At 44.7% G+C, this 17,930-nt stretch overlaps 1 protein-coding gene across 1 annotated transcript in view; it reads left to right on the forward strand.

Moving 5' to 3' along the window:
- Nucleotides 1–269: 269 nt before the first annotated feature.
- The window catches only part of PDIL5-1 (PDI-like 5-1), a 63,052-nt gene continuing 45,391 nt past the window's right edge, over nt 270–17,930 (forward strand). Inside the window, exons 1-3 of the mRNA XM_086794084.1 lie at nt 270–450; nt 9,781–9,839; nt 13,695–13,870. Coding sequence (XP_086650210.1) covers nt 328–450; nt 9,781–9,839; nt 13,695–13,870 — 358 coding nt within the window. The 5' untranslated portion in view covers nt 270–327. The remainder of the gene's footprint in view (nt 451–9,780; nt 9,840–13,694; nt 13,871–17,930) is intronic.

Genomic DNA, 17,930 nt, shown 5'->3' on the forward strand with positions numbered 1-17,930 from the left:
TCTATCTATAGAGTGTATGTAATTGTTTGCCTTCCACACACTACGTTACATTTAGAGTGTATGTAATTGTTTGCCTTCCATTTTCTATCTATCTATAGAGTGTATGTAACTGTTTGCCGTCCACATTGTGTTAAAATTACATAATATAGTTTAACTATCTAGAGAGTGTATGTAACTGTTTGCCTTCTACACACTATGTTAAAATTACACAAAATTGTTTGCCTTCTACACACTATGTTAAAATTACACAATATTGTTTAAATGTGTGAAATTAAATAGAAGGGTCATTTCTAATTTTTTGTCCAAGTTTCTTTCAGCAGATAGGCGATGGCACTTCTACGGCATTGTCTGCTGCTTTTCACGGTGACGACGCTGTTTCCATGGGTGATTGGCGATACGAGCGCTGCTGCAGACATTCTTGTCCTTAACGATGCCACCTTCACGGACAAGGTGAGTTTATGTTCTCTTTTAGGGCACTGTCTTTGTAAATCGTTGAAGCTGCTTTGTCTGAATGGACAGATTTGAATTGACTGCTTGTTAACCCAAAGAATCAAAGCCGAGAAGTTCGTGGGAATTGAAGACAAGATTTTATGGTTGCTTATATTGAACATCTTTCTCCCATAGAAATCAAGCGTGTTTGGTACCTGGGAGCCTATCTCCCGTCCAGCCCTTGGGGAGGATTTGAGCTGGGGCCGTGGGGGCAGTGGAGGCGACCTCTTGGATTGCCGACGAGGACAAGTTCTCGCGAGCTGTCTCATCTATCAGAAACATTGGCCTAGGAGGCCAGAGTACTCAACTCTTTGCAAAATAGGGTCCCCCCGCAGACTAGGGAGCGAAATGGTGTGAGGCACTGACTCCGGAGAGGCAATGCAGATAGGAAGGGACGGAATTCCAAGTGTTCGTGCAAGAACTATTGCAGTGGCGGCGGTTTGGGGGGGGGGATTCTATCACTCTCCCGATAGCACCACCTATCACTGAGAGGAGACGAAGGTATTCCTTCCTAAGGCGTGGAAAGTAGACTATCATAGGAAAGCCTAAGACGTCAGCCAAGGGGTCGGATGCCAGGTCGAAGATGTGCCGTCACCTCGCAAAGAAGGCTTGGGCCGTACGCTATGCGACAGGGCTCAGTTGCATGGCTCTGTAGGAAGCTATAGGTGAATCGGACTCAATTTGATAGTAGCCACTCCCCAAGGGATGAATGGCAGTGATCTTTCAAGAAGGCTTGCCTATAAACAGATCCCAGATTGTCCACGCGCGCTGGGCAGCTACCACAATCTTGCATACCAAGGTGGAGGCCTCTAAAGAAGTGACTCTCGAAGTGAGGAGCTGGTGAGCCTCTTCTGAAAAGGAGAGGCAAGGGATGGCGGCCTAAGCGGGCGGAAGTGCGGAAGGAATGGGGAAAAGGCGAGGCAACGGCACATAGCCAGGCGGGTTGTGCAAGGAGCGAAGAGGAGGGCTGAGGCGAGGGAGCCATTAGTAGGGGCTGAGGCGGAGAAGGAACAAGGCAAGGAGGGGCAAGGGTGAGGGAGGGAAGCAAAGCATGTGCGGGAGGTGGAAGCGAAGGTAAAGAGGGAGGGGGGCCAGCGGCCAGGGAGGGTGGAGGCAAGAAGCGATGGAGGGGGGTGTAGGCGGCCAGGAGGAGGCAAGGGGGCGTTGGCGAGAGGCGACGGAGAGGGGGGGCTGCGCACAAAAGCAAGGGGGGTGTTGAAGCGAGGCGATGAAAGGGGGGAGGGGGGCTGTGCATAGGTGAAGGAGGGTGAGGCGGGCAAGTTTTGTCACGATTGTGACTTAATTATCCTTAATTACTCTTAATCATTGAAGAGACACCAGTGAAGGGTCACAACTTGTCACATGGGTTATCACCAAAGGACACATCTATTGATTAAAGCACACATCTTTACGTCCAAAGGACATAACTATTCATTCAAGAGTCACACCCTTTCATCAGGGTTGTGCCTCTTCATTTGTACCTCTTCAGGCCCTATTTAACAAGGCCTTGTGTCTCAATGCAAGCAACATAGCTTTCTGCTCTTTGCCTCATGTTTACTCAAGTATTTAAGTATTAAGATATTTTAATCATGTTTACTCAAGTATTTAAGTATTAAGATATTTTAATCATGTTTAATTAAGCTAAAAGCTTAACAATGATATCAGAGCAAACAAACTCTAGCCTGTAGGATGCCCACAACCAAACCCTAACCCTAAACATCAAAACACCTTAACCCTAACCCTGAAAATCAAAAACCCTAAATAAGCAAATTAACCTTAGAATTAGGTATAGCAAGAGTTGTATGGAAGAGAAAGAGAGAATGCTCCTTTCAATTTTGCCCAAAATGCTCAATTTTTCTTGATTTGTGATTTTTCCTAAATATGTAGTAAGCCTCTTGTTTAAAAAAAAAAAGAATGGCTATCTATGAGCCTCACTAGGTATTCTGGCTTGCCTAACTAGTGCTGGATCCTTTTTGTACTCCCACGCGTCAGCCTACGGATCCCTCTAGGCTGAAACGGCCGCTTGAAGGAGTCGCCACACCTTCTCTGTAACGATATGCCGTTTGAGGTGTTTAAAAAAACCAAAAAAAATTTAAAGTTTTTACACAAAAAAAACTTTAAAGCCTTAACCAAAAAAAATTTAAAGTTTTTACACAAAAAAAACTTTAAAGCCTTATAATTTAAGGCTTTAAAAAAGCCTTCCTAGCCTACCGGCGGCACCCAAGGCCTGACCAGTAGTGAAACAAAAAAAAAACAGGCACCGGCTGATTTGCTCAAAAAAGAAGGAGAAGAGCAAACGGGTGCCTAAGCTAGCCGCCAACCCAAAAAAAAGGGGCCTTCGTAGCAAAACGCCCCTGACTAGCCCCAAGAGAAGAAAGAAAAACAAAAAAAAAAAACGTTTTTGCTCCATTAATGCAAACGTAGCCGGCCCAATGCAAAAGTTAAAAAAAAAAACCAAAACAATTTGTCACCTTTGAAAAAAAAAAACAACCGCATCAACTCTCCTCTCTTCTTCGTCTCATGATGATGCCTTTCTCCTAGGTGCTCTGTGTATATCTCCAACATTTGCAGTATTTAATCATGCAAGTGGTTCTTATGCTTCACAACACCAAGATAGTCAAGTGTGATCAGCCCATATACCTTGCTGTTTTCATCATTTAAACACACACCCTTTCATCAGGGATGTGCCTCTGCATTTGTACCTCTTCAGGCTCTCTTTAACAAGGCCTTGTGTCTCAATGCAAACAACATAGCTTTCCACTCTTTGCCTCATGTTTACTCAAGTATTTAAGTATTAAGATATTTTAATCATGTTTAGTTAAGCTAAAAGCTTAACAAGTTTAGTCGCGCAGGGGGGAAGCTCCAGCTTGTTTTTTAGGTTGATGTTTTTTCGGGGTGACCAACATCTTGAGAGAATTTCTCCCTACTTTCCTTCGAACCTTTGTGGATGATTTCTACAACTTTACCGGCACCCATCTCTCCTCTTGTTTAGAAGCCTTCTCCAGTTGGCCCAAGTGAGTGTCTTCTTTGATTGGCCCAAGTCTTCAACAAGTGTCGGTCATCTCACTCACGTCTCAACCCTTTCAAATGCCACTTTTTGCCAGTACAAGGCACCCTCCTTGGACACATCATCTTTGTAGAGGATATCCTTCTCTACCAAGAATTTGATTTTGACATCCTGCTTCGACAAGGCAAGTATCATGTCATGACGGATCACCTTTCCCGCATAGACAGTGGTGACCTTGCCACCCCCGTAGGTATTGATGATGACCTTCCTAACAATGTGCTTTTTAAAGTAGATGTTTCTCCTGCTTGGTATGGCAATGTGCTTGCCTTGCTCTCTATAGGTTTGTTTCCTACGCGTTTCTGAAATGGGAGGTATGAAATGGGTTTCATATGTTTCGTACGAGTTTCGTAAAATGTAAGAAACGGGTTTCGTTCAGATTGAAAAATAACTATGGAAATTTATACATATACAGAATACGACTCATGTCATGACTCATACATGATGCATAGCACACACATTGATCACGATTCATCATTGTATACAAAAGCGTAAATGAACATTCAAAAGACAACAATGATTATAGCAGAAGCATAGACGAATAATGACTCAAACGAGATTATATACGAATCATGTAGATGAAATCCTTGCACTCTGGAGTCATCAATGATAAACCATGTCACATGATTCATGAAGAGACTAGAGTAAAGATAAATGTAAATAACACAAGTCAAACTGTAAATGAAATCCTAAATCTTGAGTTTTGATTTCTACAACAGAAGACTCAAGAGTCAAGACTCATCATTGTCCTGACCCTCAGCCAGATCCATATCCTCATCTTTAGGCTCAATATCATCACCCTCATCTCGTCACTACTAGTGCCACTCCCAAAAGGCTATTGAAATGCATCCTCATCAGGTGGATGTGCATGCGAAGTACTGGCACCAGCTGAAGCTCCTGCCTGAGATCGTGTGCTGCGAGATGGAGTAGTGATTTCCTCGTAGAGCATGGTGTATATATCCCTCTTCTCTTGTGGAATATCGGGTAGCTTATTGCACTCTGTGATGTCTATCTTGTTTGGGTTGACTTGGTGGGGCTCTATGGGGTAGTCCTTTTGCTCAAACAATCGTAGATTGTAGTGGCAAAAGACTAACCCCTCCAATTGTGTTGTGGACAGTCTATTTCTCTTCTTGGTATGGAGTAAGGCCCATGTACTCCAGTTTCTGTCACAAGGCCTGGAGCTATAGTCTTGAGAGAGAACTCACATAACTATCCGTCTCTGAAAGAAAACAAGATAGACATCCTTAGTGCGCATATTATAGGAACATGCTTTAAATTTCTAATAACAAACTATTGGTGCTAAATCCCGAGTCCCGAGTCCCGAGTCTTACCAAGTGAGGTGCCTCAATGCCGTATTTCTCCCATTAAGAAATTGGTTGCAACTAAGTCTCCTCTCTCTCTCTCTCTCTCTCTCTCTCTCTCTCTCTCTCGCACGCGACCCAAAAACACCGCTTCGATTACTGAATAGAAGACGTTCATCCTCTAGCTTCAAGAGTAGATCATCGTCATCTCCCACAAGCTTGCTCATGTAGGCTGTCCATCCATCTTCTAATTCTGTGTTCACATATTGCTCCTCACTCCTCCATAGAGGATGAAGGATATGGGCAGCGGCATGGATGGGCCTATGAAACCAATCCCAACGCTGGTTTCATATGCCTTTTAGATCCTAGACCCTTTCTAAGAAAATCCAAGAGTAACAAAGTTTAGAGAGAATGAAAACATAGAGTTATAAATATTCTTTAGCCATGGGCAATTGCTAAGAATGAGTACCTGGCTGCAGACAATGCAGTACATAAGTCGAGAGCTTCTCCTATTTTGTCCATGAATTCATAAAGAAGGCAAATAGTGCTGCTCTACATGGGGTTCATCGTCTTCACTAGGCTTGTTGCATCCTCCCACCAAGCATCTCTCATGACCATGAGACAGAAAGCCAGTGCCTTAGGATCATTCTTATCCTCCCATTGTTGCCACTCACAGCAAACAACTTTACGCAGCAAGACGTACTCTGACAAGCCTCTCCGATACTATGAACATACATGCAAACCTTGTCTTCGAAGGCTTTAGAAGCTCACGGTCATTGTTTGCCCTATACATGCTCAAAACCTTGGGTCTCTCGCAGACAAAATTGACCATGCTTGATGCCGCAGAGAAAATATGAGACACACAAGGTAGCTTCCCCAGATCCTCAATCATGAGGTCCAGGCTATGCGTGGCACAAGGTGTCCAAACTATTGTGGAGAATGTGAGAAAACAGTGATTTTCCAGCCCTAAAAAGGGTATTTTTCTGGGTATTTTATGATTTATTTGGGGTTTTTTGTCTTGGCTGCTGGCCTACACCTTTTAGGCTGACCGACCAGCAACAACCCCCCCCCCCCCCCCCCCCCGCCCCAGTATATATAGCCTTGCCTATCCTCCATCATTTGTGTACCACTTCATTGTCATATCTGGTACCATCTGTCCAGTACCCGGGACAGGAGCCCACTCTCTGCTACAGGCCACCGTGGGGCAGCAGCCCTCTCTGCTATCATCTGCGTTTTACATTTGCTGGTACAGGCCGCCTACATCAGGTTGACTTCAGCGTTTCACATCAGGCTTACATCAGTGTGTCACTTCAGGCTTACATCAGCGTTTCACATCAGGCTTACATCAGCGTTTTCAGCCTGTCATCAATGCTTACATCTGGGCTGACATCAGAGTTTATCTTCAGCCTTACATCAGCGCTTACATTTGGGCTGACATCAGCGTTTATCTTCAGCCTTACATCAGCGCTTTCATTAGGGCTCACATCAGTGCTTACATCAGCATATCATCTGCGTTTTACCACAGCCCATGGGACAGCAGCCCCCTCTGCTATACATAGAGCATATCAGTGTTTTTGCCTCAGCTCTCACCATCGGGACAGCAGCCCACTCTCTGCTACATCATACCATCGGGACGGCAGCCCAATCTCTGGTTAGCTTCACCATTGACATCACATCAGGTACGCAGCACCCGTGTCACCAGAGCTTGCACCTCTCGGGACGGCAGCCCTCTCTGCTCCTTTCCATCTTAGGTATGCAGCACTCGTGTCACCAGAGCTTGCACCACTCAGGACGGCATCCCTCTCTGCTCCTCACCACCCCTCAGGGACGCAGCACCCTTGTCACTAGAGCTTACACCCTTTAGGTACGCAGCACCCTTGTCACTAGAGCTTGCACCCTTTAGGTACGCAGCACCCTTGTCATCAGAGCCTGCACCCTTCAGGTACGGAGCACCCTTGGCACCAGAGTTTGCACCACCACCATCACTCGGGACGGCAGGCCTGTCTGCTCTTCATCTACCACCTTAGGTACAACAGCACCCTTGTCATCAGAGCCTGCATCACCTCTTCTTCCGTTGCCACTATCACCTCAGAGTGCCTCTGCATCCACCGACGCGAGCCTTCGACACCGACCACCACTCGGAGTGCTTTACCTCACATCGATGCGAGCCTTCGTCATCGACTGTGCTTTAGCTCCGACATCTTCTCTGCTTCTGCACTGGTCTTTCTTCTTAGAGTCACCTCCATCTCTTGGTAGTGTGCCCAAGTTGTGTATTAGGGGTGCCCAGATTTATCAAGGGTAACACCATATTTTTTCCCTCATGTTCAAGCCCTTGGTTGTAGGGTTGGCCACCCATTTTTCACATGCTTATTTTGTCCAGTCGTGGGTCTTTTTTTCTAGAGCAAGTCGGCCAGCTCCAGTAGGGGCTATATAAGGCCAGGCTCTTACTCACTTGTAGACATCTTGACAGGGGCTTCCAGGCCCGGGTCCTCCCTCAGGGGTTGCTCATCATGCCCTCACTTACGGGGACCACCCCTTGCATAGGGCTGTTTGTATCATTGCTTCTTCATCATTATGCAGATTCATTTTCTCTCTCTCTGTGCCTATGTCTCACGCTTTCCGTTGCGCACTTTTGACATGGTATTAGAGCACCGGGTTGAGGCTCTTCTACAGACGGTGTTTTGGCATTTTTTCTGCGAGAGAAGGATTTCTGCGTTTTTCTCCAGAGGGGGTGTTGGGCAGCATGGCTGTGTTTTCTTCCAGAGGAGGAGGTGTTGGGCAGCATGGCTGCGTTTCTTTCCTGAAGGAGGTGCTGGGCAGCATGGCTGCGTTTTTCTCTGGAGAAGGTGCTGTCGGCAGCCCCTAAAGCTAAGTGTTGGGACCTTGTGAAGAGGTGGAGGCCAGCCCCCTATGGCTGCATTTTTCTGCAGATATGGGGCAGCGAGTATGGAAGATACATGTGCTGCGTTTTCTGCAGATATGGGGCAGCAGGTAGGGGAGATACATGTGCTGCGTTTTTCTGCAGATATGGGGCAGCGAGTATGGAAGATACATGTGCTGCGTTTTCTGCAGATCTGGGGCAGCCAGAGGAGGTGCTGAAGGTGCTGTGTTTTCCTCTTCCCTTTCTTCTTGGTACACGTGCTGCTGGCTGTTTACAGCAGCATTTTTTTGCATCATCTCATCTGCGTTTCTGGAGGCAGGTGTTCTTTTCAGGAATGGTGCCTTCCCACATGGCCTTGAGCCCTTGCTCGGCCAATCTTTGCTTTGTCAGAGTTTTCAGACTCATGGGTGCACACTTGGATTCACATCCTCGAGGTGTGTGGGGAAGACAGTTAGTCCTTTCTCGATAGCAGAGGGGGTCTATGAGTTTGTGCTAGTTCAGCATAGTTTTGCTGGTGTACAGGTGTTCACCTTGAGAGGGGGATGTGGTTACTTGGCAAGGTGAGCCACTTGGAGTCAAAGCGGACTCGTAGAGGGATTGGGAGCTGTAGAAGCTGGTGTAACAGGAATTGGTGGCTGTAAAGTAGTTGGCACCGGGGTTGCAGCAGCAGGAGGAGGAGGAGCTGGACGAGGAAGAGGTATGAGATCACTAACATATGCCGAGAACGGATCATCCAGAAAATCTAGAGATGCATCAGGTGGAGAGGAGTCGATGCCAAACAAGCTCTCATTAAACCGAGCATCATGGGAAATGATGATGTTGTCAACCTCCGGATCCCAAAAGTGGTACCCTTTGGATCTTAGATTGTAGCGTGTGAAGATCATCCTCTTTGACTTCGGTGCGAGTGTGGTCCTCTTTTGATCTAGGACATGCACATAAGCAACACAACCAAATGTTAAAATATTGCATCCTTCTATTTATGCTGTCGTGGAGCTGTCGGCCTGTTTTCCTACAGCTAACTGCTTCATGCACAAGTATATAAGAGGCGCTCCCTTTATTCATTCTATCATATCATTACTTGCCCTATTTGCTAGCTCTTGTACTCTGTAACCTCAAGCTAATAAAGCTCAGTTCTTGCTTGCTGGGATCTATTTGTTCTATGTTGTGCATGCGAATGCCCACAGGCCTAGGAACGCGCAAAAACCTCTAGGATGGATGATATTTAATAAGTTTGGTAAACTTGTACGTTTGAATGGTATTTTACCCCCATGGGTGCATAGCCCAACGGTGAGGGCTTGTGATACGGGGAGGGGATGTTGTGAGTTGAAATTCCCTGCAGGCCCATGATGTTAGTACTATGGCCACTTTGCGATCACAAGTTGTAATGCTTTGAGTGAGACCAAGCCACCTCCGGGAGGGTACTAAACCTTGCGACTACAGAAGGATCTACGCATGAAAAAAAATGTTAGAATAGGATTTGCAGATTAATGATGACGCCCAACAATATCTTGTCACCACTAGTAGTACCTGCGCTCACCTCTAGTGTGTCTTAAGTGTAAAGGACAATATCTCTTCCCATGTAGGTCTCATTAAAGTTACTTGGATATGACAACATTGTGCAAGTGCAATTCCAAACAGCCTAGTGGAATCTATCTGCCTTCCACAGACCCGAGTGCAGATAACTCAGAGGTGGATGCATCAAGGCTACATGTGTCGAGTTTCTTTCTCATCTTTGTCCGGTTTTTCTCTCATCCCTGCAATGTGGAGCTGACCATTTCTAAAAACAACAAAATTTCATCTTATCCCTTGCTTCTTGAACCTTGACCATGACAATTATCCTTTCCTCCGTCATTGACACTAGTGAGGGTTCCTTTTAGATATCAACTATTCCTGAAGACTTAGAGGCAGACTTTTGTATTTTTGCAATAATTGTCCAACACTCGTTTGAATCATTGCCGAGCTTTGTGTTGTTTTGATTCCTTTGTAGAGATGTGAATTTTGAAGTCGTGCACTCACACATCTTGTTTTTTAAAAACCTTATGCAGGTAAAGGAGAAGGATACACTTTGGTTTGTCAAGTTTTGTGTGCCTTGGTGTAAGCATTGGTAAGTGAATTTTGTTAATAGGACACCATTACAGACAGTACTTCGGTTGAATTTTGTTAATGTGAAAGGGGGCTTTATAAACTTGGGCACAAATTCTAAGGGTGAAGCATTGCTTTCTTAGGGTTAAACTTTCAAAGCATGAATACTGGCTTGGTTGGGACAAACCTATGTGGTGGAACAAGATGCTATAGTTGGTTCTGCAGGGTTGGATGCTGGTGTTCATCAATTCCAAATCACACCCTAGAGCTTGATGCTTAAAGCAATATAATGTCATAACTGGATTGCTAGAGAGGAATGCATAAAATTGTTAGGGATGAGAATTATTGCTTAGGTGTTTTTGATTGTCTAAGCGGGTCATTAGAGATTGTTGTGAGCACTCCAGCAAACAATCTCTGTCTAGTCTTGGATTTCTACCAAGCACTCCCCCTCTATTGCAGTCAGCCTCGCAGGCACCTTCATTGTAGGTAATCAATTTAATGTAGTCACCCTATAATAATGTATTGTAATTGGCTTAACTGGAATGTGTATGTGTCGCTCTTAGTACTGCTATATTGTTGCAGTAGCCTAGATCCTAGCAAGTGCATGTACTTCATCCATTGGCTCGTTTAACATGAGGGTGCAGCTGTCAAACCAACGTAGGATTGAGACCCTCCTCTGACTCAGGCTTAATGGACATTTGACTGGGGTTTTTGACTTGATGAACATTGATCCTTAACACTCCCATTCAAAGCTTATTCTAGACAAACGTTTTTCCCAAATTACTTTTTAGTGGCAACATTATTCGTTACTTGACAGGGTGGACTTGGGCCTGCATGTTTCTTGCTGGCAAGTTGTGCAGGCTTGTTGGGTAATTGAACTTGAAATTCTCGTTTTGTTTGTTGTAAAACTTTATTTTTCTGTACCAAATATATGCACAGGGGCAACACCAGACGGGGCCTGAAATGGGGCACCCTTTGTTACCAAGGAGTATTTTAACTTTACAAGCTTTGGGGGCTTCCCATATGCGGGCAAGCCAGATTATCGAGATACAATACCATGTACAAATGATTCCATAAATCTTGGCCAACTATCGAGTGTAGGTAATAACCGATTCATCCTCATAATGCACATCTGCCAACCTTTGCAAATAATCCACTGTGAAAAATGCCAAATAATAACCATGATATAAAAATTACACATAATCTCAGCCTGTATAAAGGCAGTACATCTGGGCCTCCAGAGATACACGACCAATCTTCCATGTGCACAGGCAACCACCATGGCTGCTATGGTACAATCGGGACAAGTGACAGTTGGTACAACATCAACAAGTACAATATGGCCGGTACACACAAGTAGAGTAGGTGGTACAACCTGTATAACGAGTAGGCACGATCAGGTACTGTACAGAAGCAGGAACAAGCAGGTACAATAGTAAGGTCACCAGGACTTACGGGGAAAAGAGACGTGGTTGTGTGGAATGGTATGGAGGCCTGTATGGAAAGTGTACAGGAGCAAAAAAAGCAGTGCACATCCATCCAGATAGTGGTGATGTAGCAAAAACCTTAGGAAAAATTGGTATGTACAGCAAGCTTATCCACGCTAAAATGCAAGTTGACATCTATGCTGTAGAAGCCCACAACTTTTTCCTTGGCCAAAATCATAATGTCCACCATATACAAAAAATGAATGTGAAATCCATTATCAGGGTGCCCACTTTACAAATTGTCCTGTCCATCAAACGAATGTGAACATCTTCAAAATACAGGGTGCCCAAATAACAAAATGTCTAGCCGCTTTAAGAAACAGACCACCCACATGATAAAAGTGTGAATGCCCAACAAATACACATGTTCATAAGCCGTTGTTCATACGCCCAATGGCCCAAATGTCCACAGGGGCCCTCGGGGTGTGTTTCCACGTGGACAACATCCCCAATCTGGTTGCCCGTCACAACTTGTTTTGGATATTCCCCCATTCCCAAAGCTTGTATGCAAGTTTTAGGGAGCTTATGCCACATTTGGTGATATGTGATGCTCTTCCTAGTTCCTCTCTACGAGGGCTTGTTGCAGTTCCGCTTAAACAATCCGCATATGCCGAATGTTAAAGGCACCTTCGAGACCACAGACGTTCCAAGAGACGATCAACATGGCTATGGAAAGATGTTTCAGGCTCTTGAAGGCCTCTCCTCACCTCGCGAAGATTTCAGAGCTTATTTTGGCGGGGAATAGTCACAATCATCGTGCTCACAAACTCTCCAATTGAGCCCAGATGTGGGTGGACCGGAGGGCCGGCTCTGCACTCGCGTCAGCCCGAGCCGCTAAAGGGTGAATCTTCTTGCTGTTTATGTGCCCCTCTTGGTGGTAAATTGAGGTGGAAAAATATGAACAAGTGGACCTCCATAGTTGCGGCCATTATTTGAGTAATATTTTGTTGTATTAACTGAAAAAGGGAAAAGCAAATAGAAAAAGGCAAAAGCAAAAGCATGGATAAGCGTTTGGCAAAAAGCAAGACTCCCCTCAAGTATAAAAAGGTTTGAAACTCTCCAAGATTATCATTGTTGTTGAAGGGTGTGTGAAGTTCTTCACCATCATCAAGGAGTAACCATCATCGTGGAAGATTAGAGCTCGTCGTTATCATCATCTTTATCCCCCAAGTGTGGGTATTCTCTCCACAGTCCCCACAGCCACTGCTGCCTGCCTGCCATCTAGAGCTGCTGCCTACGCAGAGCCGCCTGCACCACCTGTGATAGCCGCATGTGCCAGTCTCTACCACCGCCTCTCTCCACTTGCCTACGCTGCTCAACGTATACTTCATCTTCTACACACATCTCGTGTACCTTGTGTACGAGCTTGGAGTTTTTGGACTTGGACTTGGATTTGGATATTGGATCTGGTACTTGCCCGGTGAGAGATTCTTGCAGGTCATCCTCGTGGTGTGCTCGGCATCAGAGGTCTCGTGCCTCGACATCGACATCAACTAGGGTTTCTACATCGGCATATTTGTTTGCTTTTGTATTCATTGTTGTATTGATCTTGGATTGCGAGCCCGTGGATTGTTCTTGAATAAATTCGTGAAAGGGGGCAGGTCACCTAGTGCTTCACTCATAGGCCCCTTCCTTGGTCCCTCATCCACGGTACCGGAAGCTCATCATTTAAATTGAACCGAGACTAGTCAAGACCTCGACCGAGACCTTGCTACGCGAGACGTCCTCCATTGACTCTCCGTCAGCTGTTGTGCAACTTTATCACTTAGGTCTCCATGATCTCATTCACAAGATGGTCAAAATGCTTCCCCAGCATTCTTGACATAAAACAATCATTTAAAAAATAGGTTTCATAAATACAGTTTCTAACAAACTCTCATATTTCTACATTGTTCCACATAATTTCTCGTTATTCTACATTCTTCTACATCAATTCACATTCAATACAAATCAGAATTGCTTGAAAACACTTGTTCTAGGAGTTGATCTTTTGAGTGGATGTGAGAATGAGAGGAGATATGATCGGTGATTTTAAAGATGTTTATCCTGAAGATTTTGTTGATATTTTACTTTCTAACATGAAGTAGATCTTTGTATAGATGTGATTCCTTGTAGTGCGCTCTTTCTAAGCATCCTTACAGGCCACGCGTTTTTGGAGAGAGAGTTGATTGGAAGTTCTACTTCAGCCCAATGCCCCCCCTGTGGCTTCACTAGTTTTATTGGAATGTTCAAATGCTGAAGTTTGGCTCAAAAATGTTGATGCAACCCTCAGCTTTGTGTAGCTTTTAATTTTGCTGTCCTAATGATGTAACCCTTGAAAGCCTTTTTCTTGAAGCAGAATTTTTGTACCCAGATTTTAATAAATTCTGCAAAATGAAAATTTTCTACAGTGCCCGTGCAGACTTGGTATGGGAAGAGCTAGGGAAAGCTGTAGATATGGAAGATGGCGTTGAAATGGGCCAAGTGGATTGTACCATGAGTAAGACGACTTGTAGCAAAGTAGGAATTCGATCGTATCCAACTTTGAAGCTGTTCTATGATGGGGAGGATCATAAAACATACACAGGTGGTTTATTTCTGCAATTCTATCTGAATAATTTAGTCTGAATAGCAGCTTAGTTATTATACATGTAGAGCTTATGGGCTGACCTTACAATAAATTCACTTCTTAGACTCTTGAATGTGTCCTACGGGCTTGAGCATAGCTCTGACTAATCGTCGATAGATTTAAAAATGTCATTTTTCCTGCCCTCTATGCCAACATTTTTACAAACAGAAGATTGAACTACACTTTTACAAACAGAAGACTGAACTACAAAACTATAATGGCTGAATGAGACACACTTCAAAAGGGGCGAATAGTCTACTCTCAAGGATGCATTGTCTAAGGCTTCTGTGCTGTTGGCAAAGGGATCCTCCACTTAAGTACCTTACGAGTTAAAAGGAGCCCCTGAGCTAAGTAGTGTTCTCTGTCTAGTGTCAATGTTAACCATCTGAATCTATATTCTCACAATTAAGTTTCAACAAGATTTTTCAAAAAACTGAAAGGCTTTTAGTTGTTTTTTTGAAAGGAGGCTTCCATTAAGTATGAATAGAAAAAATCATGGTTGGAAGCCGGAACAAAAAATCCTCATCCCAGAATGGAGGGTAGTCTCAACCAATCTGGGGCACAAAGGTGCCAAGTGAGTCGTGTGGGGGTCAATGAGAAAAAGATCCATTGATCCCGCTCCCTCATGAAAATAGTGTGCTTTGCTTGTACAGATCTGGATAGTCCCTATATACTAGCTCATGTGGCCATAAGAGTGAATAATGTCTCCCCATATAGTACAAAAATGCACTGAGTGTTGTATTTCTGAATGCCGATGCCGTCAATAGCCTCTGTGCATATGGCCCTCCAAATCTGCCAAGCTGTGATACTAGCAATGATCTCCCAAGTAGTATCAATCCTCTGCAGAGGTGGTCTTTATTGTGTACAAGGATATCCAGTAGCATGTGACATTGGGCCACATCTCTTCATATCATTATGGTGGTGTCCCAATCCCTTACCTCAAAAAATATTTGTGGACCATAATGAGTGAGCCAAGCAATATCATCCCAAGTAACATAAATGGTATCTCTTCTCAATCTGCTTATAAGCTGATCTATAGAGCCCCAAATCCTTTGAGCTGCTCTACACCCCCATATGCAATGTTGTACTGTCTTAGAAGCTACTGGGAATTTGGGATAGGAGGGGTCTGCTCCAAAAATAGCCCTCTGCTGTTATGGGGAGGCCACCATGTAAGAATAACCAAAAGAAGTGGGAGATTTGGCTCTTGTATGAGTGCCAAAGTTTGTGCCAACATCTCTTTTAAATCAATGGGGTGATGCCATAACTCTCCTAGTGCAGCATGAGTGTAGGAACCATTGGAATCTATTCAAGTAAAAGGAGCACGGCATTATGGACAGTGTAGCCATAATGCCGTGCATCAATCTCAATGATTGGCTGCATCAATCCACTCCCACTCACCAGAATCTCAATGAAGATATCTGACAGGTCACAATATCAGGTGGAGGGTCAACATGCGAGTGCTTCCCTGAGTGACTAACTACTCTCATTGGATGAAGGGCAGTGCCAAGATCTCTAGCGTGTCACATTTCATCAATCTCCATCCTGGCTGGATAGAATAAAAACACAATCTTCCTCCTTTGGATCCACCAAGGCTAATATCTTTCTTGGAGAAAACACCCAACCACCTAGGATGGCGCTAATCGTAAAATGTGCCAATAATCCACTCATGAGATATAGCTGTATCAATTTGATCGATCCATCTAAGACTCCCTGTGAGGTGCTGGGTGGATGCAAGTCTCTGATGCATAGGAAGACTTTTAAAAGTCTTCCAAGCAATAACTGTGGATCACATCTCTCCCAGCATGACCACTGCAAATATCCAGATGCACCCAAAGGGCGCCTGAACCTCATCTCTAATGAGGTCATTCCACATAATGGGCTGTCTATCACCCTCATCCTCGGATCTAAGAAGCCTATCTCAAAAAAGGTCTCGTGTTACTCCTCTCTTAGGTTACTCCTCCAGACTTTGATATAAGTGGAGAGGAAGGTGCCTTGTACACTACCACGAGGTGTACAACCGCAGATGTGAAACATAAAGAAATTCCTTCAAGGCTTAAGCTTATTGCCTTTGGAAGGAAGCCTCTGACCGCTAACTTGCAAAGTAATGCTCTGTACTGTATATCCAGATTTACAATATTCAGCTCCCATTCTTGTATCAAGCGTATGATAGTCTCCCAGGCAAATCTGGCTCGAGTGTCAAGTGTACCATCCAAACCTGACGAGAGAAAGTTGCAGACCAATCTCTGCAGCTGGCCAATGCATCTATGAGAGAAGCACCAACATGAGGCAATGAATGAAGCTGAGGCAAGCAGTACTTGGTTAGTCACCAAGGCTTTGAAGGCTAGATCTTATCTCCTAGAACTCTAATGGAGAAGTTACCTTATGCTTAGAAGTACTGGTGCAAACTGCTCCGCAGACGATATATCAACCCCAACTTGTCAAGCTCATACTGGTCATTGTCACTCCATGCAAGTTACTCCTTAGAGACTACTCTTAATTTAGAGGTGCTTCAATGCACCACTCGATATCGATAAACACTATTGCCATTGGATAGTTATGAGAAAAGCAGCAAAACACAGTGCCTACAAGGCCTTGGAAACTTAGCTAGGAGCCTACTGTAAGTCCCTAGTCTAGCAGACACCTGCGATTAGGCAATTCATGGAGACATTTAGACAAGCATCTAGCTCACTGTGAGCCATTCAGGCTCACCCTCTAGCATGGAGGTTAGTTGCATCTAGACATGGCTCCACGTGCAAAGCCTTGGCGTCCTATACCACTAGGACACACCCCTCCAGTGTATGCATGGAGTAGCTAGGAGCCTACTGTAAGTCCCTAGTCTAGCAGAAACCTGCGATTAGGCAATTCATGGAGACATTTAGACAAGCATCTAGCTCACTGCGAGCCATTCAGGCTCACCCTCTAGCATGGAGGTTAGTTGCATCCAGTCATGGCTCCACGTGCAAAGCCTTGGTGTCCTATACCACCAGGACACACCCCTCCAGTGTACGCATGGAGTAGTCTCATGGCCTCGAGCCAAGTTTGAGGAACTCTACCTTAAACGAACTCCAAAAGTCACTTATATAGGAAAACAAGGAACTATATTTAGTCCATGCCTCATAAATACCACTAACCTCCCCATAGGATAAGAGTCCCTTCCCCAGATTCATTGCTGAGGACATCAATGGTTCTTAAGGGAGGAAGTGTGTTATACCCCTAGTCCCTAGCAGGGTTATGAGGTCTAACTTCATGTTAGGTTAACTAGGGATTACTCCCACATATCCTCGACCTCAGACTGTCCCTTCCATTTGATCGAGTACTTATGCTAGATGGTATTCTGAGACCATCTAGATCCAGAACCAATTTAGGTTTTGTTGGTATATTCCTAGTCATGTCCTTGAGGTTAGGAATCTCCTTTGCTAGTACAATCCCGCCACCTTCATTGAGACGTTCTTTACAACAACTGGTAAGCTACATCACTTGCCCTCTTTGTGATCCTGAGTGTCATGTCAAACACCTGCTACTTTCCTCTGGCTTCCATACTTACACATGCGAACACCTGGCTGTTTTGTGTGTGTGTGTGAGAGAGCATATCTCGATACAGAGTTCTACACCCACTATTGGGCACTGATGACGTTAGTGGGGATGTCGTAGTATCTAGTCCATACTATGCATAATGGAGTTGATAGTTATATAGTCTTGTGGGTTGACTACCATGAGTATATAACATGCACGTTTCTAAAAGGTGAATTTGGGCATGTTCCTGGATTCATCTAGGTATATAAAGATTGATTGACCGTGCACGCGGATGTAGAATGTCCATTGGATCTGAGCGCAGATATCAAGTCCCCGGTATACTAGATTCCAGTCTACTGACACTTGGCTTTGGCACTAATTCCTGTGTCAACAAGGTGTCAAGTCCACATGACCCTTGGCATAGACATAAGTCCCGTGCCAACCAAGGTCATCCCACATGACCCTCGGTGTAGACATAAATCCCCTACCAACCACATGTTATGTC

This window comes from Cibotium barometz, chromosome 60 (assembly GCF_041138505.1).
Source record: "Cibotium barometz isolate CiBa-2024 chromosome 60, ASM4113850v1, whole genome shotgun sequence".
NCBI classification, from domain to species: Eukaryota; Viridiplantae; Streptophyta; class Polypodiopsida; order Cyatheales; family Cibotiaceae; genus Cibotium; species Cibotium barometz.